This window comes from Lucilia sericata, unplaced genomic scaffold (assembly GCF_015586225.1).
Source record: "Lucilia sericata isolate MDLA Ls3-8-SP2 unplaced genomic scaffold, ASM1558622v1 Contig000558F_arrow, whole genome shotgun sequence".
In the NCBI taxonomy this organism is placed as follows: domain Eukaryota; kingdom Metazoa; phylum Arthropoda; class Insecta; order Diptera; family Calliphoridae; genus Lucilia; species Lucilia sericata.
The window spans coordinates 81,077-101,337 of record NW_023994568.1 but is presented as its reverse complement, the minus strand read 5'-3'; the positions used below and the strand labels follow the sequence as shown (position 1 = coordinate 101,337).

Here is a 20,261-nt window from a genome sequence, read left to right as displayed (position 1 = left end):
AGATTTTGGGGCTTGACAATAACTACATACATAGCGCTATTCAGTATTAGCTCTAAAAGGGGATTCACTTTCGCATTTATATAGTTTCAATAACAAGTTTTATTATTATTAAAATCGTGTTCGATCTCTGAATTTAGGAAATTTCAAAGAATCCCCTGAAAACATTGGGGATTCACTAATTCACTAACTAATTAAAATTCTCAATTTCCTGGATTGCGTCTGATTAGACGGATTACGTTGCTAGAAACGGACCAAAACAGCCCCCTGCGACTTGCAAAGTAAACTCAGATGGACTTTTTCTCTTTCGAATTTTTATAGTTTCATGTTCGTCATATTCGATCTCAGACTTAAGAAATGTTCGAAGAATCCCCTGTAAACTTTTATCATAAAGTCCGCAATCATCTGAAAGTTCCTGGATTGCCCTACATAAGTGCGCTGCTAGAAACGGCTCATTACCGTTCCCCTATGACTTGCAAAGAATACTCAGATGGGCATTTTTGTACATGACTGTGCCGGTCCTTGTACAAGCACCTTGTCAAAGAATTTCAGCTATCAGACCATTGCGATGCCGAAGCGAAATATCCAGCAATATTCAGACCCTATATGAAGCCTTTTTCGACAATATACAAACAACCACAATGATGGAATTTGAATCGGCAACAGCAGCTATAGACTTATTTGATCAGTAAGCCAAGAATTTGCTTCCTTAAGATGGGAAATTTATCGATAACACAAGGACTGGAATACCGTACATCCCTCATCATTCAAGTCAGCCATCCGACACATTCATAGGTTTCACCTTACACGCACATCATTTGACTCAATCTGCCTTGTGTTCTTGTGAAATCAACTTACTCCCAACAGTAATTTCTATATGGAGTTCTGTTCCTGCTGTATGGAAAACTTATCCGGAAATATTTATTTAACATTGACAGGACAGGGATACCGTACATCTATTACCCTACAAGCCAGACATCTGACATATTCATAGGCCTCATCTCACCCGCACATCTCTGACTCAATATGCCTTCTGTTCTTGTGAAATCAACTCAATCCCAATATATAGTGACCGCAGTCACTCCTCTCTGGGGTTCTGTTGAGTCAGCAATAGCAGGTGAAACTTATTATCTTGAAATGTTTATTTAATTGGGTATCAATCTTAAACCAACATTCTCCTACCACGTTTGAGGTTTCAACCAGTATCTGTAACATGATTATGAATCCAGCCGACCACCAACTCCTGTAATTCTAGATCAGATATTGGTTCTGGTCAAAACGAAAGTCAAACAAGCTTGAGGAGTTATTTAACTTATACAGTTTCTAGTCGCGGCAGACTAGAGGTACTGGTAGCACATCTATTCCCCGAGATTGCAATAAATTCAAGGTTTACCAAGGAAACATGACCCAAGGGGCCCTTGATCTGATAGTAATAATTAAGATACTAATTCTTCTGTTCACACAAATGATTTTTATAAATTTTATTATTCCGTCGTCTAAACGGAGTCAATAAATTGGCAAATTTTGCTTCTTCTGTGGTCATAGTTGGGAGTAAGAGCAAGATGTATTTTTCTTCTAAATTTTTGGATCTTAAAGCTAACATATTTATATGATTTAGATCAGGACCATTAGGTCAAACAAACGAAAAATATAACTCTTATACCGCCCAGGAAGTTACGCGCTAAGAGACTTGTGTTCTTAGTATTGCGATCCTATAGGTTATCTACTATATATTCTGTTCAAGATCTATCAGTTTTGTTTAAGAATTTCTCTTGGGAATCTATAAATAAGTTAAATTTGCTTTCGACGCTCTATAAGAAGTTAGACCACAGTTTTACTTTAGCAATTCTGATAAAGTTTCGGCAACTCTAAAAGCTTCTTTATCTTGACCCTGCTACACTAATAAGATATCTGCTTGAAGCTTATTATGATCGATTTATTTAATCTCCGGTGCGATATGTGAACTCTAATATAGAAAACGATCCGAAAAAATAGATAGATTTATCTAATTTCGAGTTGCAATTTTTTGTTATCGGAAATTTATGTATCAGTTTTAGCGACGTTGTCCTGTACTTCTAAATATGGTATGTCTAAATTACTATCTTTATTTTTGTCACTCTGCACTGATTTCTTTAACCAGATTTGTTTATATAAATTATAATCCAAAGTAAACAAAAATCACGTGACAGCTGTCAACATGACTCTGACACTGAAAACAATTTTAGCAACTTTAAGTTATCTACCTTTAAAAACACAGTTATTTTTTTGGGGGAAAAAAGTGTAGATTGTGTTATCAATTTTATTTTAATATATCAACAAAATTAGGAAGAATTAGTCTAAATTTATAGGTCTTGGGAATTCAAGTCATCGGACCTTTGTACTTTCTTATATATTCTTCGACAAGATTTAAGGATTCTATTGAGTTGTCAATGTTTTTGCAACAGATTGAAGAAGTTTTTATTTTCACTACATTTAATTCTCGGTCCAAGTTTTTTTATTCGAAATCGTGTTAGTTTTTCAGAAATTTTATAAGTCAACCAAACTTTGGACCAAGTTTGGAATGAAATATATCTCAAACTAACTTTTGAATACTAAGAAAATAGATTTTATAGGGGCGTATCAGAAAAAAACATATTTCAGAGAAAGAGTGTTATGCATTGATCCAATAAAATCGTAGTCCAAAAGATCTGTTCAGATATTCCGATTTAATCTAATCAATTTATTTCGGTTCATGTACTGTGCGATCATATGATCTGATATCAGTAGCCTACAATAGATGGCATCTCTTTGGGTTCCATAAACACAAAGGGTTTACATTGCGGTTAGGGACACTCAGTTTAAGTATGGTTGGCCGAGCTTCACATAGGATTTCTTTAGAGTTATCGCAAGTTGTTCAAATGCAGCTCTCAGTTTCCCGAACATGAAAGTTCAAAATAAACTTATTACTCCTCCATTCTTTCCTCTTTTAAAACATTTTCTGAAGTCTAAAGTTTGCAACTCTACCCATGTTTAAGAGAATCTAATGAGTATGGTTCGTTTATCGGTAGACTTTACCCTTACATGTAGCATATATTCGACTGAGTTTGAGAGTTGGCCTTCGTATGGCGCGTTATTGTCATAGAGTTCAAAACGCATGATCTTAGGGATCAATCTTGGGAATAATTGAACCAGAATTGATCGCAATGACCTAATCCTTTATATCTCCACAACCAGATGAAAATCTACTGCAAAATGTATTTTAATCTTTTATCGTTGACGTTGTTTATGATCAGTAACGCGATTAGCCTAAATCCACATTCAAAATTTCCCAAATTTAACAAACATCAAGACAAATTCCGAGTTTATGCTCTTTTTTAGCGAAAGCTCGCGAAGTTCTTCGTGGATAAGCCTTTTCATTGACATATCGAACTTTCTGTACAATCTTTGATAGTCCATCATGTCCAAATTAAGATAATTCAAATACAGGTCAACAATTTGTTCTAAATTCAAGTTCGAGTAAAGGTAAAGAATCGATTGCCGGGCACTTTAAACAGAGAGTAGCAATGTCCTCGGCAGTTTTTACGGCAGATCGTATAATCTTTGAAAGCCCACTGGATCCAAATTCATATTTTTCATATGCAGTTCTCGGTAGTTTTTACGGCAGATCGTATAATCTTTAAAAGTCCACTGGATCCAAATTCGTATTTTTTATATGCAGGATAAACAAATTTCTAAATTGAAGTCGAAAAAAGTCCTAGTTCCAATGGACGGTGAAGAATCGTTTGCCGATCTCTTTTATAGAGATCAGCGATGTTCTCGGCCGTTTTTCGACAGATCGTAGCCTAGCATTGTGAAAACTTTGAGCTGTCATCAGTGAATGATCACCAGGTTTGCTGTGGTTTCCAAAATCACATGGTTTTTATGCAGTTCTTTGATCTTAACATTAAGGTGATCATCTCACCACTGTCTATCTTGAAGAAATACTGATCCACTTCTATAAGCATTGTCTATAATTGTGATCACAGACTTGCTTGATCATTTCCTCATTAAGCTTTCAATGAGTCACTAATTGATTATTCATTGTTTATATTTAAGAATTCGAATTTGACAAACTAATTTTCAAACTCTAAACAAATTTCTCTTAATTTCAGCCAATTACAATCCCGAAGAAGATGAGCAATATTTAGCAACACAAAAAAATGGCAATGTTTTGGGACGCATACAGCCAGCGGACAATAACAATTTAACCGTACCACAAATAATTGTTGATCAACCATTAAGAAGGGGAAACTCATCGGCTTTATTCAGGTACTAATTGATTAACTAAATACTTAACAATTTCATAAGAAAATAAAAAATTAACTCTAATAACATGATCATCATCAACAACAACTACCATTAACTTTGGAAAATTAACACATAACTTTTTTGAAGCTTTATTTTTTTTTTGTCCGATTTCGTGTGAATACTATTTAACAATTCAATTTCTTGTACTTTTTTTAAAAAATAATAATTTGTGAAAAAAATATAAATATTTATACACTTCATTAACACAGTAATGGCAAAATTGATGAAGAAGTCTATAGACGTGAAACCCAAACAAATGTACCCATGTTGGGACCCGAAATCCTGGCCGTATTTGCCAATTCACAAATATTCCAGGATCATCAGCCAACAAAATTGAATCGCATCAATACCAAGATAAATTTAGCGGGTATACACTCTCCTAAACGTGAAATACCCACCACGCCGAAGGAAAGCGATCAGGATCGTTTGCTGAGACGTTTGGAAGGTAATAATGAATCTACACCATTTTTATCGAGACATAGTATGGACAATGGGCCTGGTAGCCCGGGCACTACTACGCCTCAGTTAAAAGTTAAATTTTATTTAGATTAAGGGTTTGTTTTGTATAACGCCAGGGAGGGTTTGAAAAAGTTTAAAGTATTATTTTTTTTTTTTAGTTTTTAACAATTAAGTTTCATAATATTTAATTAATTAATAAGTTTAAGTTTAAAATTATGCAAACAAAAGTACTGAAATTATAAAGTCGCAATATTATTTTTTATGTTTTATGTTTAATTTAATTTAATTTTTTAACAAAAAACAATAATAAGACTTGTTAATGAGTTGGCAACACTTTTTATTATATAAATTCTTAACCTAACCTCAACTGTATTAAATAAGTTTAACTTTAGTTTTAAATTTATTTAGTTTATTGTTATTAGTTTTATGCCAAAGAAAAATTTTTGTTTTCAGTTTAAATATTATTAATAAATAATATTTAAGTTTAATAATGTTATATTTTCCAATTTTAATAATCAAAAAAAAAAAGTCTAACAAAAATATTTTGTTTATTACTTCTTCAATTATTATTTTGTTATTGTTAAATGAAAATAAATTATTTTTCGCTGCGATATAAATTATGAACTTTTGTTTCGAGTAATTTTTGCCAAAAATAATTTCCTTGATTAGCAACATACATTTTTATCTGCTGAAAATCTACTTAATTCATTTACCCATATAATGAGTATTTTTAGTCGTTTGTATCAGGCATGGAAAACTGAAATTTTTGAATTGTACTAACTTATAATAAATAGTAAGATTTACACTAAAGACTAGACTATAGACTAGACTATAGGCTACACTTTAGACTAGACTATAGACTAGACTATAGACTAGACTATAGACTAGACTATAGACTAGACTATAGACTAGACTATAGACTATACTATATACTAGACTATAAACTAGACTACAGACTAGACTATAGACTAGACTATAGACTAGACTATAGACTAGACTATAGACTAGACTATAGACTAGACTATAGACTAGACTATAGACTAGACTATAGACTAGACTATAGACTAGACTATAGACTAGACTATAGACTAGACTATAGACTAGACTATAGACTAGACTATAGACTAGACTATAGACTAGACTATAGACTAGACTATAGACTAGACTATAGACTAGACTATAGACTAGACTATAGACTAGACTATAGACTAGACTATAGACTAGACTATAGACTAGACTATAGACTAGACTATAGACTAGACTATAGACTAGACTATAGACTAGACTATAGACTAGACGAGACTAGCTATTAGACTAGACTATAGACTAGACTATAGACTAGACTATAGGACTAGACTATATACTAGACTATAGACTAGACTATAGACTAGACTATAGACTAGACTATAGAACTAGACTATAGACTAGACTATAGACTGACTATCGACTAGACTAGACTAGACTATAGACTAGACTATGACTAGACTATAGACTAGACTATAGACTAGACTATAGACTAGACTATAGACTAGACTATAGACTAGACTATAGACTAGACTATAGACTAGACTAATAGACTAGACTATAGACTAGACTATAGACTAGACTAGACTAGACTATGACTATAGACCTAGACTATAGACTAGACTATAGACTAGACTATAGACTAGACTATAGACTAGACTATAGACTGACTATAGACTAGACTATAGACTAGACTAGACTAGACTATAGACTAGACTATAGACTAGACTATAGACTAGACTATAGACTAGACTATAGACTAGACTATAGACTAGACTATATTAGACTAGACTAGACTATAGACTAGACTATAGACTAGACTATAGACTAGACTATAGACTAGACTATAGACTAGACTATAGACTAAACTATAGACTAGACTATAGACTAGACTATAGACTAGACTAGACTATAGACTAGACTATAGACTAGACTATAGACTAGACTATAGACTAGACTATAGACTAGACTATAGACTAGACTATAGACTAGACTATAGACTAGACTATAGACTAGACTATAGACTAGACTAGACTATAGACTAGACTAGACTATAGACTAGACTATAGACTAGACTATAGACTAGACTATAGACTAGAATATAGACTAGACTATAGACTAGACTATAGACTAGACTATAGACTAGACTATAGACTAGACTAGACTATAGACTAGACTATAGACTAGATATAGACTAGACTATAGACTAGACTATAGACTAGACTATAGACTTAGACTAGACTATAGACTAGACTATAGACTAGACTATAGACTAGACTATAGACTAGACTATAGACTAGACTATAGACTAGACTATAGACTAGACTATAGACTAGACTATAGACTAGACTATAGACTAGACTATAGACTAGACTATAGACTAGACTATAGACTAGACTATAGACTAGACTATAGACTAGACTATAGACTAGACTATAGACTAGACTATAGACTAGACTATAGACTAGACTATAGACTAGACTATAGACTAGACTATAGACTAGACTATAGACTAGACTATAGACTAGACTATAGACTAGACTATAGACTAGACTATAGACTAGACTATAGACTAGACTATAGACTAGACTATAGACTAGACTATAGACTAGACTATGGACTAGACTATAGACTAGACTATAGACTAGACTATAGACTAGACTATAGACTAGACTATAGACTAGACTATAGACTAGACTATAGACTAGACTATAGACTAGACTATAGACTAGACTATAGACTAGACTATAGACTAGACTATAGACTAGACTATAGACTAGACTATAGACTAGACTATAGACTAGACTATAGACTAGACTATAGACTAGACTATAGACTAGACTATAGACTAGACTATAGACTAGACTATAGACTAGACTATAGACTAGACTATAGACTAGACTATAGACTAGACTATAGACTAGACTATAGACTAGACTATAGACTAGACTATAGACTAGACTATAGACTAGACTATAGACTAGACTATAGACTAGACTATAGACTAGACTATAGACTAGACTATAGACTAGACTATAGACTAGACTATAGACTAGACTATAAACTGGACGAAACTAGAAAAATTACCGAAAATGTCGTAAGGTTACCGCGGTATACTTCAATATGAAAAAGTTCTGAAATACTGAATTTTCCAGGCCTGGTTACTATATTTTACGTCATGTGTTTTTTCACTTTTATTCCGTTATGATTACAATCACGTCAGTTGGTTTAAAAATAAATTATATGATTTTTTCTTTGCCCTTTGTACTAGTTCTAAAGTAGCTAGTGATGTAGGACATGTTAAACTGGGTTCAGCTAATTCATTAACTCAATTAAATGTTTAATTAATATCGTTATTGATTTATGTTTTAGGTAAATATATCATTAATGTAGTTAACTAATAAATAAAAGATAAATAATTCGCATTATATGTAGGTTATTAAATAGATCTTTTTACAACAGCAGTCGTAATATTATGACTACCGTTAACCATAAAATTGTTATTATTGTCTATCCTCCGTTATCGTTAAATTTCAACTCACCGTGATTGTTAGGTTTTTTTTATCATTTCATTGAAAAATATTCATAAAGTGATTTCTTTTCGAGTTACTCATGTCTTTCAGATATCGTTTGTAGATGTCTTCAAGACATATGCTAAATTCTTGGTCTACACTTTTAAGCGAATATCTTAGAAATCATTATTGTCTTATATTGGCAATAATCCACATTTTCCTTAATGATTAGATGTCAGCCATAAGATTAATTTTAAGGTCCCCCTATTAAGAGCAATAATGACCAGAAATATAACTCTTTAAATGAGAGTTTGTGTGAAAACTTTTAACTTTATAAGAGTGTCTGCCAGAAGTAAAAGGCTATAGTTTTTCAGTAAAATCAGGGGATAGTCTATTGATTTAATACTGATCACTAACAGTAATTCAATTAAAAATATTGATTGATCTTTTTAATGATTTGTCATTGATCATTTCTGATTACAAATTACACTAGATAGGAAGATATCACTCTAAAAGAATAGAAACGGTTAAATTTCATAGTTTCATCTGATAGATCTGACAATCCGATCTTTTTACATCAACATTTACAACAATACGACAGCTAATTAGCTTTCCTGGGCTGGGTCCAGGGATATTCTAATCAATGTGCGCTATTGTAGAGCGAAGCAGTCACATTAAACAACTTCTGCTATAAGTTTTAATTACGTAGCCCATATGATCTGATCTGCATCCAATCATAAATTGCCCAGTAAGTATTCCTATAAGAAACCTTTATAAGTTTCGAGAGACATTACCAGAGCATTTTGGATAGTGGTGACAATTGGACCACTTGTGTTCCGATGTTCCTGTTGCCCTTTCATTAATGGCATTACCCGAATGCTCTCAGTTTCAAGACCCAAATCAATTTGACAGAGTGTCGTCTAAATTGACACAGAGTATGAAGTCAATTGATATTACATCTCGACCTTATCACGTTCGAGGCGAGAGCCATTAGTGGTGCAAGACCCTCTATGTAGATGTTAATGTCAATTTGTACTCTGATGGTGACCACGAAGAAGGGAGCGAAGAACTCAGTACTTCGCTCCCAAACATCTTTTGTGGGTATTTCGACTCCGAAGATATTATCAAAGATTGGATTGATGTTATAAATCTATCTGTTGCTTAGATTCCTGCTTTTGTAGGATGGTTAGTGAATCATATAGTTAGGAGAATAGCTCCAATAGTGTTAGACTAGAACAAATGCCGTACTTTATCTATTGCACAATGTAGGTAAGTCCCTATTCAATACGAGCGGGACCAAAATGTGGTACTTTGACTTGAGCCATAGTCGATACCGGTATTTGAAATACACATTAATTCGATTCAATGATGATTCAATTGCACGTTTTATTTAAAATACCCAATTAATTGCACTTAGAACTTCATAACTTTTTAATTAGGAATATATAACGTGATTTTAATTTACAGACGACGTTTTATAGTTTCATTAAGTTCGATTTAACGTCAATACTAGTTTTCTAAAAGATAAAAAATCGCAATAATTATTTATTTTTAACGATTTCAATTCTAAGAAATAAAATAATTTACTCGCTTTAAATACACAAAATTGTACTCATAGATTTTATTATAAAGCTAAACTAAAACTTTCAGAAATCAGAAGCTAATGACGTCCTAAAAAAATCTCAGAATTGAAAGTATGAGACTATACTTGTGACTATAGAATTAAATATAATGAATAATTAAAATAAATAAGTATCAAATACTTCAATTTAGCCTACATGGATAATTAAATAAATTATTACAATTTAACTTAATGTGAACAATGAGATTTTTCCCTTTAAAGTACTTATCTGACAAAAAGTACCTACACTGTTTGAAAAAAAAAAATGGTTAAGAATGTATTTTTGATAACAATTGCATTAGTTTATATAAATATTTTATATCTACATTTTTTCAATATGTTTTTTTACAAATACTGTCAACATATTAAAGTCATTGACTTTAAACTGTTGCACAGTACTTGAAAAAATTATATACTACACCAGTTCCAATTGTATTTCAGAAATGTCTAATACTACTTATAAGAATTTTGTAATCAAATATCAGAAAAATAGAATTGCATTCAAGATTATTTAGAAAACTTCTTCCTTCTTATTCAGTTCTATTTGAATTTTAGTTCCGATCTAGATCAGTTCCAGTTCAGTTGTAGTTTAGTTCAGTTCTTGTTCAGTTCTAGTTCAGTTCTAGTTCAGTTCTAGTTCAGTTCTTGTTCAGTTCTAGTTCAGTTCTAGTTCAGTTCTAGTTCAGTTCTAGTTCAGTTCTAGTTCAGTTCTAGTTCAGTTCTAATTCAGTTCTAGTTCAGTTCTAGTTCAGTTCTAGTTCAGTTCTAGTTCAGTTCTAGTTCAGTTCTAGTTCAGTTCTAGTTCAGTTCTAGTTCAGTTCTAGTTCAGTTCTAATTCAGTTCTAGTTCAGTTCTAGTTCAGTTCTAGTTCAGTTCTAGTTCAGTTCTAGTTCAGTTCTAGTTCAGTTCTAGTTCAGTTCTAGTTCAGTTCTAGTTCAATTCTAGTTCAGTTCTAGTTCAGTTCTAGTTCAGTTCTAGTTCAGTTCTAGTTCAGTTCTAGTTCAGTTCTAGTTCAGTTCTAGTTCAGTTCTAGTTCAGTTCTAGTTCAGTTCTAGTTCAATTCTAGTTCAGTTCTAGTTCAGTTCTAGTTCAGTTCTAGTTCAGTTCTAGTTCAGTTCTAGTTCAGTTCTAGTTCAGTTCTAGTTCAGTTCTAGTTCAGTTCTAGTTCAGTTCTAGTTCAGTTCTAGTTCAGTTCTAGTTCAGTTCTAGTTCAGTTCTAGTTCAGTTCTAGTTCAGTTCTAGTTCAGTTCTAGTTCAGTTTCTAGTTCAGTTCTAGTTCAGTTCTAGTTCAGTTCTAGTTCAGTTCTAGTTCAGTTCTAGTTCAGTTCTAGTTCAGTTCTAGTTCAGTTCTAGTTCAGTTCTAGTTCAGTTCTAGTTCAGTTCTAGTTCAGTTCTAGTTCAGTTCTAGTTCAGTTCTAGTTCAGTTCTAGTTCAGTTCTAGTTCAGTTCTAGTCAGTTCTAGTTCAGTTCTAGTTCAGTTCTAGTTCAGTTCTAGTTCAGTTCTAGTTCAGTTCTAGTTCAGTTCTAGTTCAGTTCGAGTTCTGTTCTAGTTCAGTTCTAGTTCAGTTCTAGTTTAGTTCTAGTTCAGTTCTAATTCAGTTCTAGTTCAGTTCTAGTTCAGTTCTAGTTCAGTTCTAGTTCAGTTCTAGTTCAGTTCTAGTTCAGTTCTAGTTCAGTTCTAGTTCAGTTCTAGTTCAGTTCTAGTTCAGTTCTAGTTCAGTTCTAGTTCAGTTCAGTTCTAGTTCAGTTCTAGTTCAGTTCTAGTTCAGTTCTAGTTCAGTTCTAGTTCAGTTCTAGTTCAGTTCTAGTTCAGTTCTAGTTCAGTTCTAGTTCAGTTCTAGTTCAGTTCTAGTTCAGTTCTAGTTCAGTTCTAGTTCAGTTCTAGTTCAGTTCTAGTTCAGTTCAGTTCAAGTTCAGTTCTAGTTCAGTTCTAGTTCAGTTCTAGTTCAGTTCTAGTTCTAGTTCAGTTCTAGTTCAGTTCTAGTTCAGTTCTAGTTCAGTTCTAGTTCAGTTCTAGTTCAGTTCTAGTTCAGTTCTAGTTCAGTTCTAGTTCAGTTCTAGTTCAGTTCTAGTTCAGTTCTAGTTCAGTCTCTTCAGTTCTCAGTTCTAGTTCAAGTTCTAGTTCAGTTCTAGTTCAGTTCTAGTTCAGTTCTAGTTCAGTTCTAGTTCAGTTCTAGTTCAGTTCTAGTTCAGTTCTAGTTCAGTTCTAGTTCAGTCTAGTTCAGTTCTAGTTCAGTTCTAGTTCAGTTCTAGTTCAGTTCTAGTTCAGTTCTAGTTCAGTTCTAGTTCAGTTCTAGTTCAGTTCTAGTTCAGTTCTAGTTCAGTTCTAGTTCAGTTCTAGTTCAGTTCTAGTTCAGTTCTAGTTCAGTTCTAGTTCAGTTCTAGTTCAGTTCTAGTTCAGTTCTAGTTCAGTTCTAGTTCAGTTCTAGTTCAGTTCTAGTTCAGTTCTAGTTCAGTTCTAGTTCAGTTCTAGTTCAGTTCTAGTTCAGTTCTAGTTCAGTTCTAGTTCAGTTCGAGTTCAGTTCTAGTTCAGTTCTAGTTCAGTTCTAGTTTCAGTTCTAGTTCAGTTCTAAGTTCAGTTCTAGTTCAGTTCTAGTTCAGTTCTAGTTCAGTTCTAGTTCAGTTCTAGTTCAGTTCTAGTTCAGTTCTAGTTCAGTTCTAGTTCAGTTCTAGTTCAGTTCTAGTTCAGTTCTAGTTCAGTTCTAGTTCAGTTCTAGTCAGTTCTAGTTCAGTTCTAGTTCAGTTCTAGTTCAGTTGTAGTTCAGTTCTAGTTCAGTTCTAGTTCAGTTCTAGTTCAGTTCTAGTTCAGTTCTAGTTCAGTTCTAGTTCAGTTCTAGTTCAGTTCTAGTTCAGTTCTAGTTCAGTTCTAGTTCAGTTCTAGTTCAGTTCTAGTTCAGTTCTAGTTCAGTTCTAGTTCAGTTCTAGTTCAGTTCTAGTTCAGTTCTAGTTCAGTTCTAGTTCAGTTCTAGTTCAGTTCTAGTTCAGTTCTAGTCAGTTCTAGTTCAGTTCTAGTTCAGTTCTAGTTCAGTTCTAGTTCAGTTCTAGTTCAGTTCTAGTTCAGTTCTAGTTCAGTTCTAGTTCAGTTCTAGTTCAGTTCTAGTTCAGTTCTAGTTCAGTTCTAAGTTCAGTTCAGTTCTACTTCAGGTCTAGTTCAGTTCTACTTCAGGTTCAGTTCTAGTTCAGTTCTAGTTCAGTTCTAGTTCAGTTCTAGTTCAGTTCTAGTTCAGTTCTAGTTCAGTTCTAGTTCAGTTCTAGTTCAGTTCTAGTTCAGTTCTAGTTCAGTTCTAGTTCAGTTCTAGTTCAGTTCTAGTTCAGTTCTAGTTCAGTTCTAGTTCAGTTCTAGTTCAGTTCTAGTTCAGTTCTAGTTCAGTTCTAGTTCAGTTCTAGTTCAGTTCTAGTTCAGTTCTAGTTCAGTTCTAGTTCAGTTCTAGTTCTAGTTCAGTTCTAGTTCAGTTCTAGTTCAGTTCTAGTTCAGTTCTAGTTTAGTTCTAGTTCAGTTTTAGTTTCGAGTACTGTTCTATTGGCAATGGTGTAACCACTCTTAACTTTTTTTCTCCTCTTAAGTAATACGTATTTATCAACAATGAAATACCACAGCAGTAACAACTAATGTGTACATTGTAATGCAACAAAATAAAAATAAATATTTATTAATAAATTGTCAACGATTTGTAATAAACTTTAGAGAACACGAAAAACGAAGCTCTTATCTCTCTCTCTCTCTTTCTCTAATTATACTCTTCGATTAAAGAGTATTATAAAATCCAGTGAATTTCGTTAAAAAAATTAATAATAATAATTTTTTTACTAATATAACACAACTTCTATCTGCTAATACATATATTTGTATTTCTCTGCCTTTTAAGTTTATGAATTAAATTAATTTATTTATACAAAATCCAGTTTTTTTAATTAGTATGCAAATATAAATTTCAAAGTCTCGTGCAAATATAAATATTGGTTAATGAGACATTTAAATAAAATAAAAATACAGGGTCTTATAGCCATTTATGTTGAGGGAATTTACATTTTTGTTCGTATAACTTTATTCATCTAGATTAATGACTTAGCAAACCTAATAGGGTGTTTGAAAATCTCGTGCTGAAAATATTGATTAATTAATAAAGTAATATTTCTGGTATTTTTCAATGTTTATTTCACTGGGAATATTATACTGTTTCAGTTTTTTTTTGTGCAAAAATAACAAGATTTTCTAACAATTATTTGAATAATAAATAACAATTCATTTCAAATTCTATTCTAGTTCAGTTCTAATTCTATTCTAGTTCAGTTCTAGTTCAGTTCAGTTCTAGTTCTGTTCTAGTTCTGTTCTAGTTCTGTTCTAGTTCTGTTCTAGTTCTGTTCTAGTTCTGTTCTAGTTCTGTTCTAGTTCTGTTCTAGTTCTGTTCTAGTTCTGTTCTAGTTCTGCTCTAGTTCTGTTTTAGTTCTGTTCTAGTTCTGTTCTAGTTCTGTTCTAGTTCTGTTCTAGTTCTGTTCTAGTTCTGTTCTAGTTCTGTTCTAGTTCTGTTCTAGTTCTGTTCTAGTTCTGTTCTAGTTCTGTTCTAGTTCTGTTCTAGTTCTGTTCTAGTTCTGTTCTAGTTCTGTTCTAGTTCTGTTCTAGTTCTGTTCTAGTTCTGTTCTAGTTCTGTTCTAGTTCTGTTCTAGTTCTGTTCTAGTTCTGCTCTAGTTCTGCTCTAGTTCTGCTCTAGTTCTGTTCTAGTTCTGCTTCTAGTTCTGTTCTAGTTCTGTTCTAGTTCTGTTCTAGTTCTGTTCTAGTTCTGTTCTAGTTCTGTTCTAGTTCTGTTCTAGTTCTGTTCTAGTTCTGTTTCTAGTTCTGTTCTAGTTCTGTTCTAGTTCTGTTCTAGTTCTGTTCTAGTTCTGCTCTAGTTCTGTTTCTAGTTCTGTTCTAGTTCTGTTCAAGTTCTGTTCTAGTTCTGTTCTAGTTCTGTTCTAGTTCTGTTCTAGTTCTGTTCTAGTTCTGTTCTAGTTCTGCTCTAGTTCTGCTCTAGTTCTGTTCTAGTTCTAGTTCTGTTCTAGTTCTGTTCTAGTTTTGTTCTAGTTCAGTTTTATTCTAGCTCTGTTCTAGTTTTATTCTGTTTCAGTTCAGTTTCTAATTGACTTATCAATACATACTTGTTTCAAGTTTGGAAAGTTATTGTACCCTTGAAAAAGTGACGATTTTCGGTAAACTTTTTTATTTGAATTTTATGATAGCTTTTATATTTTTATTATGATTATAAAAATTGTGACGATAGACGGTATTTAGAATATGTTTTTGATGATGAAATTTTATATAAAAATTTGTTTGCAAAAATGCTTATAATTTAGCAAAATGCAGTAATACTTGATACTGCACCCTGTATTAAATTTAAATAATTTAAATCGCCCCAACAATTATTTGTTTTATCACATTCACTCAAGCCAATTATATAAGTAAAATCTTTGTACAGCTTTCAACGGAATATTAAAATGCAAAAATTTGGATTTTCCCACTTGAAGTAAATTTTGAAAAAAAAAAAAAATATATTTTTTTAGAAATATTTTTTATCTCTTTACGAAAAAAAATTGATTAAAGTCGCCATTTCTCCAAGCTATAAGCTTATTTAAATTAATTGTAAATAAACAATTTGTATCTGAATTTTTTCACCACAACAACAAAAACATAAATACACGACATATTAAGGTATAAAATAATAAAACGCATTTCAATCTTATCTCATTGACAAAATTTGTCATCATCATCATAACATTTAAAGAACAATAAACTTTATTGGCAAAAAATAATAACAACAAAAAAATAAACACGAAATTTGTTAAGACAAAAACGCCTTAAAAAAGTTTACTTTGGAATGCTAGAGTTCCAAAAAAAATAATCTCACATAAAAAAACTGAACTGATTTACGATATTATTTATTTATTTTTAAGGTGTTGGTTTAAAAATGTTTAAGAATATAAAAAATATAGAAAACATTTACAAACCACTCGATTTTTTTTCTTTATAAAGAAACAAAATCGATACAAATTGAATGTAATTGTTTGATTTGTTATTTTTGTGAATAGGGTTTTATTGTCCCGATCTGTTTAACTGATATGATTGGGGAAGTATGTCTTGAATTCCCTAGTTCTTGCTCAGTTAGGTCTAGTCTCAGTTCTAGTTCATTTCTAGTTCAGTTCTAGTTCTAGTTCAGTTCTAGTTCAGTTCTAGTTCAGTTCTAGTTCAGTTCTAGTTCAGTTCTAGTTCAGTTCTAGTTCAGTTCTAGTTCAGTTCTAGTTCAATTCTAGTTCAGTTCTAGTTCAGTTCTAGTTCAGTTCTAGTTCAGTTCTAGTTCAGTTCTAGTTCAGTTCTAGTTCAGTTCTAGTTCAGTTCTAGTTCAGTTCTAGTTCAGTTCTAGTTCAGTTCTTGTTCAGTTCTAGTTCAGTTCTAGTTCAGTTCTAGTTCAGTTCTAATTCAGTTCTAATTCAGTTCTAGTTCAGTTCTAGTTCAGTTCTAGTTCAGTTCTAGTTCAGTTCTAGTTCAGTTCTAGTTCAGTTCTTGTTCAGTTCTAGTTCAGTTCTAGTTCAGTTCTAGTTCAGTTCTAATTCAGTTCTAATTCAGTTCTAGTTCAGTTCTAGTTCAGTTCTAGTTCAGTTCTAGTTCAGTTCTAGTTCAGTTCTAGTTCAGTTCTAGTTCAGTTCTAGTTCAGTTCTAGTTCAGTTCTAGTTCAGTTCTAGTTCAGTTCTAGTTCAGTTCTAGTTCAGTTCTAGTTCAGTTCTAGTTCAGTTCTAGTTCAGTTCTAGTTCAGTTCTAGTTCAGTTCTAGTTCAGTTCTAGTTCAGTTCTAGTTCAGTTCTAGTTCAGTTCTAGTTCAGTTCTAGTTCAGTTCTAGTTCAGTTCTAGTTCAGTTCTAGTTCAGTTCTAGTTCAGTTCTAGTTCAGTTCTAGTTCAGTTCTAGTTCAGTTCTAGTTCAGTTCTAGTTCAGTTCTAGTTCAGTTCTAGTTCAGTTCTAGTTCAGTTCTAGTTCAGTTCTAGTTCAGTTCTAGTTCAGTTCTAGTTCAGTTCTAGTTCAGTTCTAGTTCAGTTCTAGTTCAGTCTAGTTCAGTTCTAGTTCAGTTCAGTTGTGGTTGAGATCTAGTTCAGTTCAAAATTCTATTGTGGAAGTATACAATTTGCTTTTTTTCTAAATAAACAGTTATCTTTTATTAAATAATATCAGGATTCCCTGCCCGAAAACCCTAACAGGCTACAAATCAATGTATACTACTAACGTAGTATGTCTAGTTAACAATGATTTTATTAAATGATTATCTTTATGTTGATAATTTTTGTCGTTATTTTGGCGCACAAATAGTTGGTAACAAAAACAATTAAACCATTTTCAAGTATTCTAGATTCTAGAATATGGTTGATTTGATTATTCGTTTGATAGAAAAGTGAATTAAAGATAGAAAGAAATTTAATTATTAATGGAAAAATATGGGTTATTAAATAGGTAGCAGATTTTATGGAGTTATTATGGGATAAAGTTTTGATTAATATTTGGATAATAATTTGTGCAACTGTTTCACATTAAAGTCTTTGAGTCTTAAACTGACATTCCGGGTTACTCGTGCCCTCTTTTAGAAGTAAGATAACGAAGAAGGATTGCAAATTCAAGATCGAGAAAGAATGATTGTCCTTTGCACATGGCATATATTCATAAGTAATTGGTACAGTCGTTCAAATAGTTCGGTTAAGTCAAAATACGAACCAAAACTTAAAATCTGTGAAATTTAAAAATTCTGTGGGTCTACGGATCATAAAAGTAAATATTCTGAACTAGATATAGTCTATGGACTAATGTAGGGAATAGTAAAGGGACCAGTATTTGAATAGTCCATTGACAAACTAAATATATTGACTAGTCTAATAAGGTAAATTGTTGACAAGTTTACCGAAGTTTACTATTCTTCTGGCAAATGTTTGGAGTAGTCCATCGACTAATTAGTTATTTATTAGTTAGTTAGTTAGTTAGTTAGTTAGTTAGTTAGTTAGTAGTAGTTAGTTAGTTAGTTAGTTAGTTAGTTAGTTAGTTAGTTAGTTAGTTAGTTAGTTAGTTAGTTAGTTAGTTAGTTAGTTAGTTAGTTAGTAGTTAGTTAGTTAGTTAGTTAGTTAGTTAGTAGTTAGTAGTTAGTTAGTAGTTAGTTAGTTAGTTAGTTAGTTAGTTAGTTAGTTAGTAGTTAGTTAGTAGTTAGTTAGTTAGTTAGTTAGTTAGTTAGTTAGTAGTTAGTTAGTTAGTTAGTTAGTTAGTTAGTTAGTTAGTTAGTTAGTTAGTTAGTTAGTTAGTTAGTTAGTAGTTAGTTAGTTAGTTAGTTAGTTAGTTAGTTAGTTAGTTAGTTAGTTAGTTAGTTAGTTAGTTAGTTAGTTAGTTAGTTAGTTAGTTAGTTAGTTAGTTAGTTAGTTAGTAGTTAGTTAGTTAGTTAGTTAGTTAGTTAGTTAGTTAGTTAGTTAGTTAGTTAGTTAGTTAGTTAGTTTAGTTAGTTAGTTAGTTAGTTAGTTAGTAGTTAGTTAGTTAGTTAGTTAGTTAGTTAGGTTAGTTAGTTAGTAGTTAGTTAGTTAGTTAGTTAGTTAGTTAGTTAGTTAGTTAGTTAGTTAGTTAGTTAGTTAGTTAGTTAGTTAGTTAGTTAGTTAGTAGTTAGTTAGTTAGTTAGTAGTTAGTTAGTAGTTAGTTAGTATTTAGTTAGTTAGTAGTTAGTTAGTTAGTTAGTTAGTTAGTTAGTCTTAGTTAGTTAGTTAGTTAGTTCAGTTAGTTAGTTAGTTAGTAGTTAGTTAGTTAGTTAGTTAGTTAGTTAGTTAGTTAGTTAGTTAGTTAGTTAGTTAGTTAGTTAGTTAGTTAGTTAGTAGTTAGTTAGTTAGTTAGTAGTTAGTTAGTTAGTTAGTTAGTTAGTTAGTTAGTTAGTTAGTTAGTAGTTAGTTAGTTAGTTAGTTAGTTAGTAGTTAGTTAGTTAGTTAGTTAGTTAGTTAGTTAGTTAGTTAGTTAGTAGTTAGTTAGTTAGTTAGTTAGTTAGTTAGTAGTTAGTTAGTTAGTTAGTTAGTTAGTTAGTTAGTTAGTTAGTTAGTTAGTTAGTTAGTTAGTTAGTTAGTTAGTTAGTTAGTTAGTTAGTTAGTTAGTTAGTTAGTTAGTTAGTTAGTTAGTTAGTAGTTAGTTAGTAGTTAGTTAGTTAGTTAGTTAGTTAGTTAGTTAGTTAGTTAGTTAGTTAGTTAGTAGTTAGTTAGTTAGTTAGTTAGTTAGTTAGTAGTTAGTTAGTTAGTTAGTTAGTTAGTTAGTTAGTTAGTTAGTTAGTTAGTTAGTTAGTTAGTTAGTTAGTTAGTTAGTTAGTTAGTTAGTTAGTTAGTTAGTTAGTTAGTTAGTTAGTTAGTTAGTTAGTTAGTTAGTTAGTAGTTAGTTAGTTAGTTAGTTAGTTAGTTAGTTAGTTAGTTAGTTAGTTAGTTAGTTAGTTAGTTAGTTAGTTAGTTAGTTAGTAGTTAGTTAGTTAGTTAGTTAGTTAGTTAGTTAGTTAGTTAGTTAGTTAGTTAGTTAGTTAGTTAGTTAGTTAGTTAGTTAGTTAGTTAGTTAGTTAGTTAGTTAGTTAGTTAGTTAGTTAGTAGTTAGTTAGTTAGTTAGTTAGTTAGTTAGTTAGTTAGTTAGTAGTTAGTTAGTTAGTTAGTTAGTTAGTTAGTTAGTTAGTTAGTTAGTTAGTTAGTTAGTTAGTTAGTTAGTTAGTAGTTAGTTAGTTAGTTAGTTAGTTAGTTAGTTAGTTAGTTAGTTAGTTAGTTAGTTAGTTAGTTAGTTAGTTAGTTAGTTAGTTAGTTAGTTAGTTAGTTAGTTAGTTAGTTAGTTAGTTAGTTAGTTAGTTAGTTAGTTAGTTAGTTAGTTAGTTAGTTAGTTAGTTAGTTAGTTAGTTAGTTAGTTAGTTAGTTAGTTAGTTAGTTAGTTAGGTAGTTAGTTAGTTAGTTAGTTAGTTAGTTAGTTAGTAGTTAGTTAGTTAGTTAGTTAGTAGTTAGTTAGTTAGTTAGTTAGTTAGTTAGTTAGTTAGTTAGTTAGTTAGTTAGTAGTAGTTAGTTAGTTAGTTAGTAGTAGTTAGTTAGTTAGTTAGTTAGTTAGTAGTTAGTTAGTTAGTTAGTTAGTTAGTTAGTTAGTTAGTTAGTTAGTTAGTTAGTTAGTTAGTTAGTAATCTATCCCAATTTAATTATTTTGACTTTAATGCTTATATTTATTAATTTATTTAAACAAATTATTATAAATTTATTTGAAAATATGTAAGTATTTTATTTATATTTAATTATGTATAATTAGCTCGTTTTTTAATTTATAGTTTGAAAACCAA

General features: G+C 31.4%; 1 protein-coding gene across 2 annotated transcripts in view; it reads left to right on the top strand.

Annotated features, from left to right (window-relative positions):
- Positions 1-20,261, top strand: part of LOC119606190 — a 52,206-nt gene that overhangs the window by 30,875 nt on the left and 1,070 nt on the right. For both annotated transcript variants that reach the window (XM_037959607.1, XM_037959606.1), the window contains exons 4-5: positions 4,128-4,284; positions 4,533-4,768. In XM_037959607.1, the coding sequence (XP_037815535.1) occupies positions 4,128-4,284; positions 4,533-4,768 (393 nt within the window). The remainder of the gene's footprint in view (positions 1-4,127; positions 4,285-4,532; positions 4,769-20,261) is intronic.